Raw genomic sequence first — 19,662 nt, 5'->3', positions numbered from 1 at the left:
ATAAAAAAATGAGAATGTTCATTTCCATTCTTGATCTCATGCCTTTAATTTTCATCGGTTCCGAGTTAGAAAAAATCCAAAAATATGACGATTTTTAGTAATACGTCTCGAATCATTGTTAACAAAATACGATCTTGATTCAGCGCTCCAAATGCCAATTAGAGATTTAAAAAATCAAAGCTACTTCAAGGCTTTACAGGCAAAATTGGCATTTTGACGAGGCTGTAAACTAAGCAAATAATATTTTTTGAATACGAGAGGTACCTACGTGACAGCAATAAAAGATAATAATATTCAGACCCAAATACAACGGAGGATATGGAGAGCGATAAGTGCGGGCTAAGCAATATCATAATAGGGAAGAATTCTCAACCGCACCGCAGATTTTGTATCGTCGTATTCATGGCAGAGCAAAGCAAAAACGAAGTAATGCGCGCAAAGCAAAAACAAAGTAATTCTCCACAAATAATTTAAAGTTGTCTACTAGTATCAACGGTTATGGTGTCATCATCGTGACAAACAGAAAGATTGCGAACAATTTCTAGTGGCATATGTCAACCAACGGCATACATCAATGAAATTCTTTATTTTTCACCAAAAAAGTATATTTATTTCAAAGCCGTCACACTTCGTCATTTTACATCCTTTTGACATCTCTATCCCTGGCAGCCCTGATTCTGTGACCATAGTCAGATTTGGGTGTGGTCACCATCAATCCACAATCATCCTTCCGAACATTGTTCGACCGACTTACGGTAGCAACCATGTTCTCTGGGACACTACATCCTTCATCATTCATTGGCAGCGGCTTCTTGGGCCATGCCTCACAAAAACACCTCAGACCCTTTAAGGAACGCGCACAGGGATTTTTAGACTTACACTGACATTTAAAATGGTCCAAAGTAGATTCTTTCTCCCGACTCAATCTAGAATCACCATCATTATTAGGAAAGGCAGCCAATACTGGAAAATCGTGACACTCATCGGACTCCGACTCTTCAAATGATACCTCACCGTAAACGTTGGGAAATAGCTCAACTGTCTTGGTTCTTCTTCTTTTTCCAGATGAACAAGGTTTGTTCCCGTTTTTCAAATGAGAGCCCTTGGAGCGAGAAAAGTACCGTGGGTTACACTCAGGCTCCACTTCATTGACAGCAGTTTTCGTCAACATTTTTCTTCTTCCGCAGTACTTGGACGAACTGGCCGTAGAGGATGGTGATGAGCTTAGCAATGTCTTAGCTCTCGACTGCTTACAGGCACACACAAAACAAGGGTCAATTAATGAATGCTTTGGTTTCTGCTCCTCAATCATGGCCACACAAGGGTAGGTCTTCTTACGGATACAGGGATAAGTCTTATCGCTGGCTGAATCGCGCATTTTAACTGATGACTCCCGTTCAGAGCAGGATCTATCCACCGGTGTATTACTATTAAATTATGGAGAATAAAATAAGTTAGAAGAAGTGAAAGAAGGCAAATGAGACGAAAAAACATGAACATGACATGGAATAGAGAGGTAAACTGGAAAATATAAGGAGCCAGCTATGGAACTACTCAAATCAATTTCAATGCAGCAAGTGCGGCAATTTTCTGTTGACACTTCCGAAGAATATTATGTCTACGTCTGCATAATACCCAAGGAGCCACCCCTAGGGTGTTTGGCATGGGGTGATCAATTACCAGCATGCAACAGGATTCCCACATGCACACCATATGGTCCAAAGAACGTTTCGCATACTAGCACATTATACTACCGCATCCATTCAAAGGTAAAATTTGCCAACTACTCATTAAGGTTTTCTGCCAAAAAAAGCTAGAACATACTAAAAATTCTGTTAGAAATAACATGAAAATTCATAAACATGCACTTAAGTACACATGTGTTAGTAAGCTACAATACAAGTCATGTAATCTATTTGTAAGTTCTAACGCTGCCGTTATAATTTCTTATTGTTCGTGGAAAAAAGACATTCTGAATCTATCTGTTCTACAGTCTATATTATTTTATTTATATGATCTGATCTACCGTAGTATGTTGGCGTTCGTAAGATATGGCGAACTTTGTCAGGAAATATACTGGTCTGCAATGTATCCAATAGGTTTAATCTATTTTTCAGCCGACGGTTTGACAGAGAGTCCCACCCGAGTTTATCTAAGAGGTTCGTTATACTAAAACGACTATCGTAACTTTTCACGTACCAGGCAGATATTATCCCAGACTTATCCGAGAAGCAATTGAAATAGCCCGGACGGACACTTTTAATAGGGACGACGGATACCACTTGGATGCCAATAAGAGGACACCAATCGAACGGCCCAATGAGATAGCAGCAGCCACAACTGCCGGGAGTGAGCCCCTATATAAGGACAAAAATCGTGGACCGGCATCTTCGACCTGAAAACGCTGACAGCGGTGCAAGCGAAGAAACATCAAGAAACAACCGACGCGGTAGCACCGAAAGAATGGAGATTTAGGTTTAGTCTATTTTTCAGCCTACGGACAGACAGAGATTCCCATCCGAGTTTATCTAAGAGGTCAGTTACACAAACAAGATTATTGAAACGACTTTTCACGTAAATAGCAGCTATTGTTTGCACCCATTTTACGATTAGCATCACCTGTTGTTTCCCGAATATGTTTGTTCCACGATAGATCATAAGCGGAGCTATAAAGTATTTATTTATAGATAATACAGATATTACAGCTGAAATAAGCATATAGCCTTGTTGCTTGTACAAAGAAATATTCAAGGTGACAAACCAACTGCATTGCTGAGAGCTACGGGAGAAAAATTTGACGCAGTGACAGCCAGTCAAGGTAAGTGTCCTTCTTATAATGTTTACTTTCTATTGTGTAACGTTACGGAAATAAAGAGAAGAAAAATATTGAAAGAGATAAAAGACAAATTGCAATCTACATTAACTGAAAAGGCTCAAATGACTAAGATTAGTTAATACCTTCAGAAAACGGTTATGATTAGTACACTAATTTTCGATGAAAAAATGAAACGGGCGGTTTCTGGATATTGATCGATGATCTTGCATTTATTTTCAGTGGCATTTATAATCCACCCTACCACCACCCAAGGGAGATTCGAATTCGAAAAATAAGGAAGACTGAAGTGACCGCGAAGCAGCTCCATAGCCCTGGCGACGGGCGCACTGCTCATTGCTGGTGGGGCTATCGGAACCATTTGCTAATGACAGAAGAGAAACAGGGCTTTTGATGCGGTAGAAGAATGGGAATTGGAGGAAAAATACTTACACGACGACGCGACCGAAGAAGACCGCAAGATTGAGGGAGGAGAAGAAATCCAATAGGATATAAACTCAAGGAGCAACGACAATATCAATGATATTCCACTATTGGCTGATCTTGAAGCAGAGATTACTCGTGTCAATGCAATGTCTTTAGAATGGATACAAGAATGGAAGTGCGAACATGGGCAGAATGGAGTGAAGTGATTTTAATATTCAACTAATGACGAGTATGATTTAAATTTTAAAAAATGTTTTAACCTGATTTTTCGTGTTTTTCCCACCAAAAAAATCCTCAACAATGTCCTAGATCCCTTTCCTCTGAGAGTGAGTTGGTCTTTATAATTTAAAGGTAAGAAGCCCGAAACTACTTAAGGCGAAAATAGTTAAGAGAGGTTTTAAAGTATACCGGGACTAGCCGCGGTGATAACTTTTACGGGAGTCACCCGCAATGCTCAATCGTGCGAAAGATAAGAGAGGAAAGTTACTAGAAGCAGCTCTCCTGATTTCTTGCTATCAATGAATATTAGAGTTTCAGCTGAATGTTGCGGGTGGATACTTTTTTGCCAATGTAATATCCCCGCGGTTCCATTCAAACGGTCACGCTTTTTACAACGTATTTTAACTTAACCTCTACACGACTTTTTGCTTATGGATGAATGCATGCTTTGAGGGACCTAACACAGCCTGCGAACTCTAGAGTTTGTAACGGAGAGGATACTCTGGTAAAGTAACTGATGCCTGGGCGTGGAATTGAAAGTACGAGACGGCCAAATCATCCTCAAAACTCACTCAAATAGCACGGCACCTTACCCTTTCCAAAGCCCTGTTGCCACTTCCCGGCACTCAGCAGGAACATTTATAGCAAAGTTAACGAAATCGTTATTCTGTATCGCAGAAACACGGTTCACAGACGTGCTTGATTGTACGATTGGATGGGGTACGGTGCAAACCATCATTATGGGGATCGGGTTGGTGTGGTGGCTAGAGTGTTGGCTTCCCACCCGGAGAACTCGGGTTCAAATCCCGGCGGTGACAGAGAATTTTCAGACACTGCCCGATCCCTGCTTGAATGTTGCGTGGAGGACATTTCAAGCGCAACACTCCGTCCGTCGGTTGGGACGTTAAGCCGTGGTCCCCTTGGCGCCTTTCGTTAAGATCAGGCTAATGCCGACGCCGGGCTTCTCTCCACCCTTCCTTACCTACCCTTCCCTCATGGCGCAAATGACCTCAGCTGTCGGTAGTCTCCTCCAAATACCATACCATCATAATGATTGAATAGATTGATTGATTTTCAATTTTTTAACTGAGAGTCAGAGGTGTCAGTTTTCGCGAGAGATTCCCCCCGCTCGGAGGGTCGAGGGGAGAGGCCAGCGAGGGTGAACGACCCGAGGAAAGGGTTCCTGATTAGCTACCCTTCGGAGGGTGTATCACGCCCAACTCGGGTGTAGCTGGGACATGGCCCCAGAAAACCCATCTTGACCCAAGTAGGACCTGCAGTTAGTAATTGAATTTTAAGAAGAAATAATGGCAGAAGTCATTCAGCACTGCCACAATTCTCATAGGTATTTGCTACGTACAAGTTCTGTTAAGTGTCGTAACTTTCATACACAGTATTTACTATTCTCAACTAAAAAATGTAAGATATCAATATGACTTATAACCTATTTAGTCATTATAACATAGGACATATACTTCTAATATATATGATATCACTATGTAAATCGGCCTTACATATTTTCAATTACATTCTTCGTTGTGCTTATGCAGTTTCATCAGTCTCAACATATGGAATATGTTTTTAGGTGCTCGACTGTAACAGGCATATCAAATCTGTCGCAGAAGAAGGAAATCGTATTTCCAGTGAATAAGAACGATTGTATAGGAGAATAGTAGCCTATCCGCACCTGAGCAATGACAATTTCAAAACTTATTCAAACAGAAGATGGCAACGTTCAAACATAATTATTCATTTTTAACTAAGCTTATTCCCACATATGCTATACCATGGCTAATTCTATTGTTTGGTGACAACTCACTGAAATGGAATAGGGCATACATGTTTGTGAGGAGGTGCAGCTAATCTGGCAGAGAGCAATCAATTTATGTACAGTGGATAACGAGTACAGGATATTGCGACAATTTTGAAGTAGATGTATGTATGTGCTTATGTTTCAGTGGGGTAGCCAGGAATTTCATTCAGGGGGGGTCTAACACAGGGGAAAAATGTTTTAAAAACAGGGTACTAGGTAAAGGGTTCTAAACTAATTTTAGACCTTGTTTCTCAAAGAAAATAATTGTTTTTATATTTCGGGGGAGGGGGAGTCTGGACCCCCTGGACATACAACTGTTATGTTTCTTTTATATAAATTTCTGTTTTCAATATAGATATATTCTGCAATGCTCATTCCATGAAAAAGTTAACAAGCATCAAATCACATGTGTCAGTCAGTGACAATTCCCGTCAGTCAGTGACGCTCCATTTTTATGGCCAAAGAGAGGACACCATTACTTACACAAAGTCACGATTTTTCATACGTTTGGGCAACACTTAGAACTATTTTACGTATTTCGTGGACTTTCTTTATCTTGCATAATTTCAGAGCAATGCGAAGAAATGTGACAACGTCACAAAACGAAGTTTCATTTTTGTCAGTCAGTGACGACGACTTTGAAGTTTAAAATATCCGGTTCTACTGGGGTCACAGGGTGGTACCAAAGCCAGTGTATGCTTTCACTAACTTGTTGTTGGTGGAATCCTCCAGAAAGTTTCAAAATTGATTTAATTGATTTCTATTAAGTCTAAGGGGAAATATATGAACAAAAACTGGGTGTAACGGTCAGTCAGTGACGCGTAGAAACGCTCACATTGAGAAATTCGGACAGTATACAAAATTATATACCACAACATTTAAATATATATTTATTAACTGAAAATAAATTTGACTAAACGTAACGTAGTCAAAGGCCATAAGAAAAGCTCTTTGCAGGCTACCCTTCCATCTTTGATTGGCACTTGTGCCTCCACTAAAAATTTAATGTTGCAATTACATGTGAATTTCTTGATGTAGCAACACTAAGCGAAAAAATCAGCATGGTGATTCATTATTTGAACATGCCCCATTTTGTTTGAAAATTTCAAGGAAAACGAGATAATTTAGGCACCCCCACTTATTTTTCCAAACTAAATATATTTTTATATATTTTTGGAAAAAATTAAGATTCTAAAAACGAAATGTAATTTTGTTAGGTATAATTTTAAAGTTAAAATACAGTGGAAACTTTTGGGTGCTTAGAAAACCTAATTTTTGTTTTGTAGACTTACTAGACTGAGTACTTGCGTTCCTCAGCCATGATGGTGAATTAGCTCTCGAACGGAAAAGCTTTGAACGTGACGCCGGGAGGCTCACGATTGTGACAAAAAAGAATGGAATACGCACTTCAGCGCTTAATTTATTAAGGAGTGAACAAAGAATACTGGCATTTTCAAAATGGCCGAAACGAAAGTTTGACCATCAAAATGGGCGAAAATTTGTGGTTTGATAATGGATGCCGGAGATTGAGCACGCGATCATGAAGTTAACCTTTCGTTATTGCGAATGCTGCAGGTGACGAAGAGAACCAAACGAATTCGTTTTAAATATAAATCATAGTCTTAAATGGTTCTATGGAGAGAGCGGCAATGAAGCTCTTTGCTTTTTCCTCTCACGATGCTCGTGCTGTCTCTCTGCTCCCGTCTTTGCCATCTTAATAAATCCTGACATATGTTACAATTCAGGATTTCAGATCTCAACAAACATTCTGCTCCTATGTCCCGCTTTCACAACAAACGTACCGAAGCGACGCGACGACAATGAAGGTGACGGTGATACGCGGCATGCCGAAGTCAACAATTGGCAAAAAAATAAAATACTCCGCTGCATAAACAAACAATTTACCAAGAATAATAAAACTGATATAACATTATCACTCGAGCAACATATTATGCCACGAATTTAGTGTACCAGTCGAGGCCAATGAAGCGCACGCACCAAAATTTGAAACTTGAGCAATACCAAGGGTTAAAATGTCAGTCAGTGACGGCCCTCAGGAACAAAAACGGTGAATGCTGGGGAATTTTTTTATTCTGATCTTTCATCCTTGGGATGGACGTGATTTGGATACGAAACGATTTATCTCCCGCATCCCTCGATTTTGGTCAGCGGAAAAAAATGTATGTCAATCGTCACTGACTGACACCAAAACGACGCACTGTCGCGTTACATTCCTCTGCGTGAACATGTGACTTTCAAGTATTGATGAAATGGATTGGTAAGACACAGTCATGATTGGGGAGAATGGTTAACTGGAAATTTTCATAGAAAAATCTTATCTTAGTTGCGAAATCTTCAGTAATATAATGGCTCTGTAAACGGAATCATTTGCTCATGTGATACGAGAGCTCAATTCCGCGGCGTTTTTGTAAAAAAACGGTTGGAATATGGGGAGAAACAGGTACGGATTATTAAAATTTGGAATATTTACACCATGTCAGGACTTTGAACGGTCCATTTACCTCAAATTGAATTTTTGAACCCTAGTATGACAGTTACGTAGAAACGCTCATGTGCATGTATCTATAACTTCTATTGACCGAAATAAAAGGCGTAACCATCTCCTTTACCCTCAGTTGTCCAGCAATATTTTCCCAGAGTTCACCGATTTCGAAGTTGCTGCTTTTTCTTTAACCCTGCTTAGATCGCGGTCTGGGTTTCTCAAAATCGGGGCGCAGTGGGCCTGACAGGCACATGACGGAAAAAAATCCCAAAAACGCCATATAAAGTGAAACCGATTACCAATTACCAATCATTTACAAAATGTAGACAATAAGGGAAAATATCTTTTTTTAATTTTTTAGTATTTATGTACAAAAACAGAGAGTCAAAACGTTAAAAAAGAAAAACCGATTTCCGTGTCTGTCGGATTGGCCTCGCCTCACGCAGGGTTAATTTCAGTGATATCGGACAGTAACCCGAAAACAAAATCCGTGGCCGCAACGCTTCGATGACAATTTTTTTTTTATTACTGACAAGCATTGCATACTCGATGGGCACTACTTGATAGGTGCAGATACATGGACTAGGAAGTCACGCTAGGTAACTTCATTCCATGGACTTAAAAGCACTAATTCTAACCTTTTGGGATCCTGGAATTTGATATCTGGAGGTTGAATGTTGGATATTTCCCCTTGGGCATTCTTCTCTTTACTTGATTCCTCCGGCCCTACCAGACTGTCGTTTGCCAATACCATTACAGTTCCAGGTTGTACCACTCCTGAAGTTTCCCAATGATTTTTTTTGCTTGGCCCGGCATTTTTCGCAATCATTGCATTCTCTTTTTTATAGCCCGAAGTCTGAGTTTGCATGCTTCTGGCACACCTTTCCTTTTTCACAATGGATTGATTTTTACTAGAAGTCTCATAATTCTCTTCCCGATTATCGGTTGGGGTTCCTCTTGCTTCCAAGATATCTGTTTGGGTTCCTCTTGCTTCCCGCATGCCCCTCACTGCAATAAGATTTTGTCCCAGAATGCATAAACAAATTCTCTTCATCGCAAATGTTAAAATTCTTAGAAATAATCTCAAAATTGGTGAAGTGTGACCGTTTAATGGATTAGTTTGAATATAAGAATATCATGAAGGCGAATTTAAGGTAAGAGATAACATATTCAGTATAAGTGAGCATGTTCTAAGCGAAAATTAACTCCTAGTAAAATTTGCTAACCTACGTTTTCATGTAAGTAAAATAACACTAGCGAAAGGTAACTGTTTAATTTCAACAGGGAGTGAAGATTAAAACTTGAATTTTTAATCAATCAAGCAATGGTTTCCTGTTTACAGTTGGTTTAGCTAAAAGCAGTTTAGCTTTTATAGAAGTGTGAAAGCATATTACGCTTGTTTTTACAGGTTTTTTTTAAACTGTGGGAAATTTGATATATTTATGCCTAAAATGCAACAATCAGAATGAAAAAAGGAAAGAAAGTCTCCTTTTTTAAACACTGCCACAATAGGCAGTCATAAAAATGGTAAAGAAGCACATTGACTTTCACTAAGTTTTTTTCACTATAGCTTTCATGGGGTTCCAACGTAAACCTATGCAGAGTTGTTCTCTATTTACACCCTCAATTTCTTAAAGCATTATTGCTGTGCTTCCTCATTGGGCGATCAATGGTTATAAATGTTAAATTGCATACCGGAGAATATCTTTTTCTTACATTGTTTTTAGCACACTTGGAGCCAACCTTGCATTTTGTTCGGAATTAAAAAGGAATTCATAAATTACATATTCTAAAATTTTACTCACTCTTATTAGAACGACTCTCTGCAAATTTCGAAGATCCATACGGCTGCTGTTCCCCACTTCGACTTTCACCAACAAATCCATCATATTGTACAGACACTTCAGCAGTTTGCTTGAGGGACGGAGATACAGAAAACAGTTCAGATGGCCGTGTAGATTGAGTACTGTTTTCAGGTTTGTCCACGATAATGGGCAAGGATTTATCTTGAGATCTGTAAGATGGTCTCCGAGGTCTGGCCTGAGGTTTAGACAAAATTTTGGGCTGCGGTTGCGACCTCGACTGATGCTCGAGTTGAGGTTGAGGTTCTGGTTCAGGTATAGGCTCTGGTTGAGGTTTGGATGGAGACTTGTTCCTTGGCTGAGGTTGATACTGAGAATTAAGCTTCAGTTGAGTTTCAGACTTGGGCTGAGACCTGGGTTGTAAATTTGTGTGAGACTTGGGTTTAGATCTTGGCTGTGAGTCCCGATCAGAAATAGTTTGAGACTTGGGTTTAGACTGTGTTTGAGACTTGGGTATAGGTTTTGGTTGTGAGTCCTGGTCAGACTCTGGTTGAGACCTGGGTGTAGATCTGGGTGTACACCTGGGTTGAGATCTAAGCGTAGACTTGGGTTGAGACCTAGGCGTGGACCTGGGTTGAGACCTAGGCGCAGACCTGAGTTGCGGTTGAGACTTGGGTTTAGACTCCTGCTGGGACTCGAGTTCAGACAGTGGTTGAGGTCCTGGATGAGACTTGGATTGAGCCATGAGTTCTGACTGGGGTTGAGGCCGAGTTTTAGATTTGCTTTCTATAGACTTTGGTACAGTCTTCACAGGAGATTCGAGTTCCCACTGCGGTTGAGACTTGGGTTTAGGTTTTGGCTGCGACTTCGCTTGAGCCTCGGACCAATTTTCACCCTGGGACTTGGTTTTAGGCTTCTTTTGCTGTTTGTTCCCGGCTGAAGGAGACTTTAATTTCCCTTTACTCACATCTTCAGCACCATTTTTCCCAGAACGTTGATATTTCACTCGATCTGCACATGAATGCATAACAGAGAAATTGATTTCACCTTGTAAAAATAGTAGCAACAGGTACCCACAGCCAAATTATAATCTTTTACAATTAACATTTAATGACACCAATTATCAATACAAATCCTTGATAAAGAGACTAAAGAAAAATATGGCCGGGAGAGGGGAAAGAACTTCCATGATTCGATAACACCACCACCAAAGCAATACTCAATTAATATAGGAACTTCACGTACTGCCACCATTCTATTCCCACTTTCAAACTTGCATAAGGTGGCCACACTAGTATAACGCGGATATTCCTTGACTTCACCGGACTTCACTGACCACTTTCACAATTTTACAGACTGTTTCATACTACATAGGTGCATAGAAAACCCCACGAAATTCCTCCAAGAATAAGATGGCCCAGGGAATGGAAGTGGTCTCCAGAGTCTGAATATGTGAAATTCACACGCCTGTAGTTTACGAGTTCGACGTGAGCTCCTCCCCTACCTATTGAAATAAACCTACGGATTGAATTATAGTGGGCGAGATACGGCAATCAGCGTCACCATCTGATATACATTTATCCTTCCCCTGATGCCAGCCCTGTAGAGTAAATTTTTCCCTTCTTTGACTCAGGAACTAAAACTAATTCATTTGCAAAATTTAATTTACCGAACTAGTTATTTCAATGCAATCTAAACGCAATGCAGGATACTTGCCTGGCTCTGACGGCTCAATTGCAGGATATGCATTACCATTCCCATTATCTCCATGGTAGCTGCTCAGTTGATTGAGAGGATGCGACCCCGAAGACCCGTCCCCATCCTCTTGGTGACCGCAACACCGACGACCGCCATGGTTGCCGTGCTCACAACAGCAGCAACAGCAACAACAACAGCACCTTTCGTTTCTTCGACGCTTATGTCTGCAGCGCGAATGTCTGCAGCTAAACCACTTCCTCCTTCGCGGCCTCCTCGATCGGCTCCTACCTCTTCGGCAATGCAGAAACTTCTTAAGTGAGCTACACACGCCCCGGCGAGGAGACACCTTCTGAACAGGAGGCTGGCGCGTGGGTCGCGGGCGGTGGATGGGACAGGGCTTCCGTGCCATGGCTGCAACTGTGGCGCATGCCTTGGGCCAGCAGAGCCAAGGATCAGGTATACCCTGTGCCGGACTGACACAAATATTTTGCACGCACGCACCTGCTGAGGCTAGGCACAACAGTGGTGTATGTTACTCAAGTTGTAGTAGTTATAGTATTTTGTTTTTAGGGTGCCTTGACAATTAAGGTCATTTGCACCACCGACAATCTATAAAATAAATATTTTAAAAGATACATTTTTAAAAATTTAAACATTCATAAAAAGTTTGAAAAAAGAAGGGGTAGTCAGATGATAAAAAGGTTGGAATTTAAACACTATTAGCCCGGTCTCTATTAAAAACTTGGTGATGACTCGGCTGATACTATCAGGGTCGTATCCTAGGATGTGCCCTAGGTCTCCCCCGATGTTCATCTGATGGCGCACAGAACGGTATTTCTCACACTGTCAGGGGATGTCTCACAGTGATGGGAGAGTCGCAATCATCACCAAGGGGTGGAATTCTCACTTCAGTGAAGAGGTATGAGTGGGTGAGAGCGCAGTGCCCAATTCTCAATCGCGTGATTGCGACGAGGATACTGTTGAAAGATGAAATAAGTAATTTAGTTTTTGAAAGTAGAGCGATCATTTTCTCCTTAATTCCCATGTTGAATGGCAATCCTCAAAGTCCCACAGTAGATAATGAGAATGCTGCCGCGCAAAGCGCTACTGCCGTTAGATTGCCCAAGTTGGAATTGCCACGATTCTCAGGAGACAGCGTAAAATGGATGTCATTTTACAATACTTTTGACACCACTATTCACCAGAGCGTCTCTCTCTCGTATAGAGAGATTTCAATATCTTAACAGCTGCCTTAAAGGTGAGGCATTGGAGTTGATTCGTGGTTTGCCACTATCGGATTCGAATTACCTTATCGCTTGGGACTTGTTAAGGAAAAGATACCACAATATTAGAAAATTAGTCTCAATGCATATTACGAAGGTAATGGATATGCCCAATCTCTCCAGAAATTCTTTGGTCTCTATTAGATCTTTTCTCTCTACCTACCATGAGAATATTCAGGCATTACCCGCTCTTGGTCATGACATAACTAAGGAAAATATTCTGTTGGTGACCATTTTCCTCCGAACACTGGATTTTGGAACTCGCAAAAGACTGGAGGATACTCGGAACGAAAATCATGAATTACCGATAGCATCGGAATTAATTACATTTTTGGAAAGGGAGTGTGCTCATTTAAAAGATGCCTCTGTTGACGCACACGTTAAACCTCTTGCAGTAGGCACTACGCTCAAGAATCTTTCAGCACGCCATTCAAAATCAGCATTAATCTCCTTAAATGTTAATGGATGCTAATTTTGTAGCAATGAAACTCACACAATTTACCCAGACTTTTAAAGGAAGTCACCGCAAGAACGTCAATCCATTGCACGTACGAAACGTTGGTGTTTTAATTGTTTGGGGACATCTCACAAAAAGCATTCGTGTAAATCTACGCAAAGTTGCAGAATGTGTCAACGCAAACATTATTCACTGTTGCATGTTGCTCATCCTTCTGTTCCCTCGATTTCAAGCTCGCAGAAGCCCTCTGTTTCAACTCCAGCATTTGCAGGACTATCTATTGATTCTCTTTCTAAAGAGCAACCCTCTACATCAGGCTCAGCTGCTTTATCATCCACTCAAAACAAAACCGCAGTGCCGCTAGCAACGACCCTCATCTCTCTCACCAATATGGGAACTCTCTAATTGTAAGAGGAATCTTAGATTCGGCAGCGCAATGTACTTTTATTACTGAACAGTGCGCTCAACTAATTTTATTTTAAAATTTACGTTTAAATCACTGTCAATGCCGTGCAATGATTAGTTCGGCTACATAATATAGGTGCAGTCAGTAAAAAAATATAATTCTGATGGATACCAAATAATTTTCATAGCATAAAAAGCATCAAAACATAACGCATTATCTCTGGTCTATCTGGCCAGGGTAAGTTGGTATAGCAGTTTAGAGAGTCTAATGGTAACCTTCAGAAAGCATTCCATTCATTTCACTATAGACATTGGGGATAATACTTTGAACTTTTTAGATTTGACCATCGATATTAACTCCGAAATACATGAGTTTTCAACCTTTAGGAAACCAATTTACAGCGACGCTGTGATACCCAACGATTCGTGTCATCATCACACGCATAAAATGTCAGCATCTCACTCTTTGATACACCGCCTGGTCGCCATTCCCATGTCAACTGAAAACTTTGAAAAAAGAACTATCCACCGTAAAATTAATTGCAGTTCAATACGGGTATAAATCTGTTACGATTGACAAATTCCTTGACAGGACACTTCTTTAAGGTTCTTATTAAAGGTCTTAAAAAATGAAGACCATCACAACCTTGCCCTCTACATCTCCTCATAGTGACAGAACTGCAACCTCTTGGCGGAAAATGCCATTCCTTGGTCCCCTATGTTATCGAGTGACTAGAATGTTTCCGAAAGATAAAGTAAGGCTATCGTTTATAATATGACAATAGTTGGCAATTTTTCATTTCATTCAAAGCCAAAATTTATTGACAAGGACCCATGCGGTGTATATAAATTGTAATGCAATATTCCTAATTGTAATTCTGTATATATTGGTCAGTTGGACGTGCCATGAAAATATGGCAAATGAAAATATGAAGTGTTGGGTAAGAGGCAATTCAAACTCTTAACTTTGCAAAACAGTTGTGAGACAGCAACCATGGCAGTGATTTCAATGTTAAGGTTCTCCACAATCTTGGCAAAGGAAAAAAGATGGACTTTCTTGAACATTTAGAAATATTAATAGAAATTTACAATAAAAATTCTTCGTTAATAAAATTCTTCGTTTTTTCATCTACAATAAAAATGTACGTGAAGCAACTGACCTTTTATTCCCTCCTTTATTATCAGTCCTCCTGGACTCAGCACTTAAACCCACTGACCTTCATTCCTGGTGACAACCGGGCAACAGCAAAAAATTAAAGGAGAAAAATTGCACAATGGCACCTGAATTCAAGTAGAGGCATTTCATACCCTAATCTTCTATGAATATGCCATCCTTGAATCACTGATCATCCAGTTACGGTTACTCGTTAGACCCCCATATTTGATTACAATCACGTATTATCTACTGAAAAATCATCATTTAAATCAATACAAGTTATGGTAAAATAATATAAACTAGGCATGCGCAATGAATTAATCTACGCATTTCACATGCTAAACTTATCACCGGTAAAAAATGATACGACCCCGGCCATGCAGCCGCGCATATTGCCCGATATCTCCTTAATGGCACGCAGTTGAAGTCTAATTTGGTTGAGTAAACATGTGGAAAATTGAAAAGTTATTTCCGTGATAATGTTAGCTAAGTACTTCCTTAAACTATAATCTGATGAATAAAGAGTAAGTGTATTCTATCCATCCGCTGATGCATTGTATATGAATTTACATTCTGACATCCAACACACTCCGTCTGGCGCTGTTGCACCTACCTGGGTCTAGGTCCTGATTTTCTGTTTCATCTTCATTTGCCGACTTATCCTTGTCTTTTTCAGTGGCCGGGCAACAAAAGATCTTTTCCAACCAAGGATCAGGGATGCCCATCCCGATGTTCACGGCACGATATCCTACAAATGGATAATCCACAGAACACCCAGTAGGGATACATGGCTGGGCACAAGGAGAAAAGCTGAAATGCATCAGAAAAGACACAATGACCAGCGACAAAGCTAGGCCTAATCTACGACATTGACAATACCCAAAAAAAGCTACAACCACACATTTATTAAGGACGTCATCTTACTAGGAGTTCCCCTTAATTTCTGACACAAAAAATTTTGAAATCACATTCCCAACGTCGAGGAAATGCCTCTAAAACTAGTTTAGATTTCATTTAATTTAGCGTTAGGGTGCGTCGGCGGCTAGCTCATTTTGCACTACTACTATGTCATTTGATTCAAGTGGTAAATTTAAAAGGATGATACTGTAAAATTTATTCACATAAAATACATAGGAACTTTTAAATTTCATTAAGTAGACCTATTTCCTTGAGAAACAAATTATAGTATTAAAATTACTAGGGTGGTCTCCTAGGAGGGATTCAAGGTCCCCCTATACTGAACCGTATCCGCGCGTCACGGTATTTGTCACACACTGTCAGGATATGCCTGATACTTACGAGGGCACCTATACTCATCACACTGAGGGGCTTACTACTCTTCAGTGAAAATAAAGGCGCGAGTCAAAGGGCAGTGCCCTATCCTAAGCCGTGTAATATATTCTGTACTAGGCGTCACGTTATTTGCAATTGCCATTTACGACATCGCCGACTATGAAAAGCCGCCGGTGATGGGATCCCTACTCGCAGACGACCTTTCAATCTTCTGCCTGTGGTCTACGGTAATCAGTGTAACAAGAACAGTTCAGCTCACTGCCAGCAAACTGAATGAATGGGCCAAGAAAAATGGATTTCGTTTCTCTAATGAGAAAACTGTTTTCGTCCATTTCCATAGAAAGAGCGGCGTCCACATAGCACCGGCGCTACGCTTAGGTAGAGGCGAGCTCCCTTACGTGGAATCGGTTCGATTTTTAGGCATGGCGTTAGACCGCACATTGACATGGCGAGAACACATTCGCAACCTAGCCCAGAGATGCCGCCGTGATCTGAATATATAAAGAGTTTTAAGCAGCACGACATGGGCGCGGACCGCATCACCCCGATTTTACTCTATCAATTTCTGATTTGGTCAAAATTGGACTACGGGTGCTTCGTTTACTCGTCTGGACGGCAGTCTAAACTGCGACCGTTGATATCGGTCAGTAACGCAGGTTTACGTCTAGCCACCGGCGCTTTTAGAACCCCTCCTATCCACAGCCTACATGTTGACGCCGGGGAGCTGCCTTTTGGCTATTCGTAGGCTTATTCTGACTGTTAATTTCAGGGTTTCAGTTCTAAATCCGCCCTTTTAAAAGTCACTGACGATGATACATGGGGTTCTAATGATAAGTCACTGTTTTAGTGCTTTTTCATTTTAACAAAAGTTTTGACCAAGTTCATCACTTAAAACTTCTTCTAAAAATGAAGTGTCTAAATTTTCCCTGCTCGGTACTAAACTGGTTCCACGACTACCTTATTGGGCGCGGCCAAGCTGTCAAAGGCTCCAGTCGGAAAATATCCAAGTGGAATCATGCCACCTGCGGAGTCCCTTAAGGTTCTGTGCTGGGACATATGCTACGACGGTTGCCCAAGAAGTAAGGCAACAAGATTTTTTTCTCAGCCGACAACAATTTTGCGTATTTGAAACTTCTCGTATGCAATACCTAAAGTTTCATGGGGGCGTCCGCAAAATTTATGACTTTTTCGACAGATAGCTTAGCTGCGGGAGCGTTTCAAAATGGTGTATGTAAGTGATGTACGTTATAGCAGCGTTCCGTCATTGAATTTCTCACTGCGGAAAAAAACTGGAGAATATTCACTAAAGTTTCTGCAAAGCCTATTAGGAGACCTTTTTAATCGATAAAAGAAATAATAGCATAAAAGAAATAATTGAACAAAAGAAATAATAGCATAAAAGAAATAATAGTGTAAAAGAAATCGGACCTTTTCGGCTTTAACGAGGTTTTTTTCTACATTCGCGTATTATATAAAATGTATTGCTCATAATGTGGCATGGCATACGTAGGACAAACTCGATGAAGCACAAAGATCAGATTTAAGGGACATATGGCCCATTTCAATTACAACAGACCCGAAAAATCCAGCATAGCACAACATTTACTTGACACAGATCACGAAACATCAGAACAAAAGCTGCTATTAATCCCCAGCGCTGCGTATACGACTATGGAATTTTAATTCTTTGACTTAGAATTCTAATTTTAGTTCTTTTAATTCTTTTAATCCTTCACTCCAGGATAATTTTTTCTTCGGTTTACTGATATTTTGAAATACCTTTGGTGTACTTTTTTTTCGTCAAAATTTTCATTAAAATTATTAATATTTTAATAATTTGAAATTTACCTCTTTCAAAGCATTGACGTACTACTAATTGTTAATGATATTTCACTAACATTTACTGAGGAATCTTACGGTAGGTTATTTATTCTCTTAGTTCTAAACTTCGTTATTCATCATGTTCAGTTGTCTTGATCGTTCACCACTTGAACGTTCGTTACTAGTATTAAGGTGGTTGTTGAAAATAATGTTAGGTTTGCGCAATGATGAGAATTCTCTGGTCGACCACGGGGCTTTTCTCCAAGCATAAAGCAGCTCGTCAAAATGGACTTTTAAATGGACAAAGTAGCACTCTGGTGACAGTTTAGCTGTATTTGTAGTATTCACAGGTTGTGAGTAAACAAATCGATGGGTGAATGCCATTTGGAATTCCATATGGTCATCTGTACGAATTTTAGATTCAGCACTTTGTTGCTTAGTTGAGCAAAATTGTTACGCGCCTATGTGGAACCGGTATGGGGCAAGGTAATACCCAGGAAATGTTACTTAGTACACATTGAATTCAGCTTTCGATGTATTCAATTTTAGAGACAGTGGAATGACTGGTTGAGAAACGTATAAGTTGAAGCAGGAGTATGGCAAAAGGTGGAGAATTCCTCTAGTCGCTCCTTGGATTTTTCTCAGTGCTTGCCATTCCTTCTTCTAGCGCTTAGATGGTGTAAGGCTAAGAATCAGTGTTCAATTGGGTATATATCAGTTAAATAGTCCTATGAAATGCCACTTTATCTCTCTTTCAGTAATTATATTAATAACACTGCAATATTTTTGTTGTAACAAAATTAATCCAGATGAAAAAATGAGGAAAATTGTACGCCTCAGAAGTATACTTTGGAAGAAGTATCAAGAAGGTAACTGAAGAATTTTAACTAAGGAGAGAAGTAGTGCATAATATATTCTAAACTAAGGAACTCCAATATTGCAGTATTTCAGATATGGATAATTTCACGGGGTACATCACGGCTGATGAAATAGTGGCTGCACTGATAGAACTTAGCGAGGGAAGTGACCGACCAAGGAGGATATCAAGGATATCGTCATAAATGTCGGCGGTATTCCCCTGACTTGGGATATTACTGAGGCTTTTGAAGTACATTCAAAACCGCTACAAGGCAAGCCACACTTTACTCCAGTAGAATCTAAAAATCAATCATCAAGTTAACACGCACACCCAGATAAAATGTACAGAAAGCAAACGGGTTCACCTAAATGGGAATAATGAAAGTTACTTCCTTTCGAACCCCAAATGTCTTTGAGAAAAAAGCAACAGAAACCCTCATTACTTAGTATGCACGCCATTCACCAATTGAAATCTTTCATTTAAATGTCAGTGAAGAATTATTTGAATTAATTTTGAAACATTCAAATGAGTATGATTGAGAGAAAAATTACCATATGTTTACTCTGAGTATGGCAGATTTAAAAGAAATTCATTGGGATATTGATACTGTCGAAGTACGATAAGAAGTTACCGCCCACTAACCTGCACTGGACAAACCAAGAGGGTATGTCTGTCCTAATAGTTAGGTAATGCGGAAAAAATTCATAAAATAAAAAAAATTCTGCACCTCTCCGATGATTCTGTGGCATTTTTTAGTGTTCCCCCCAAAAATTTCTGGTAACCCCCCCCCCCAGAAATTTTTCGAACTTCCTCGAACTTCCTCCGAACTTATCCGCAGAACTTTTCGCGCTAAGGATTTTCGCGCAAAGGACTTTCGCGCAAAGGCCCTGTAGCAAAAGGCCCTGTCTCGCAAAATCCTGTCTCTGGAAAACCCTGCCTCTGGAAACTCAGCCTCTGTAAACAGCCCCGGAAACAGCCCCGAAACCAGCCTACCTGCAATCCAAGACTTATATAGGACTACTGAGGAGGAATACTTACTCCTTGGCAAGCAAGGGGAAATCGGTGCTAAGGCCTTAGTATTGCACTTTGGAGAG

At 40.2% G+C, this 19,662-nt stretch overlaps 1 protein-coding gene across 2 annotated transcripts in view; it reads right to left on the bottom strand.

The window, feature by feature from the left end:
* Window positions 1–587: 587 nt before the first annotated feature.
* The window catches only part of LOC124168273 (protein piccolo-like), a 57,315-nt gene continuing 38,240 nt past the window's right edge, over window positions 588–19,662 (bottom strand). For both annotated transcript variants that reach the window (XM_046546417.1, XM_046546418.1), the window contains exons 3-7: window positions 15,209–15,405; window positions 11,313–11,804; window positions 9,600–10,607; window positions 8,433–8,802; window positions 588–1,427 (exon numbers count right to left, since the gene is read on the bottom strand). In XM_046546417.1, the coding sequence (XP_046402373.1) occupies window positions 638–1,427; window positions 8,433–8,802; window positions 9,600–10,607; window positions 11,313–11,804; window positions 15,209–15,405 (2,857 nt within the window). In that variant the 3' untranslated portion in view covers window positions 588–637. The remainder of the gene's footprint in view (window positions 1,428–8,432; window positions 8,803–9,599; window positions 10,608–11,312; window positions 11,805–15,208; window positions 15,406–19,662) is intronic.

The sequence above is a fragment of the Ischnura elegans genome, chromosome 11, assembly GCF_921293095.1.
Source record: "Ischnura elegans chromosome 11, ioIscEleg1.1, whole genome shotgun sequence".
In the NCBI taxonomy this organism is placed as follows: domain Eukaryota; kingdom Metazoa; phylum Arthropoda; class Insecta; order Odonata; family Coenagrionidae; genus Ischnura; species Ischnura elegans.
Note: the sequence above shows the minus strand (reverse complement) of the source record. Positions and strands in the feature narration are given on the sequence as shown.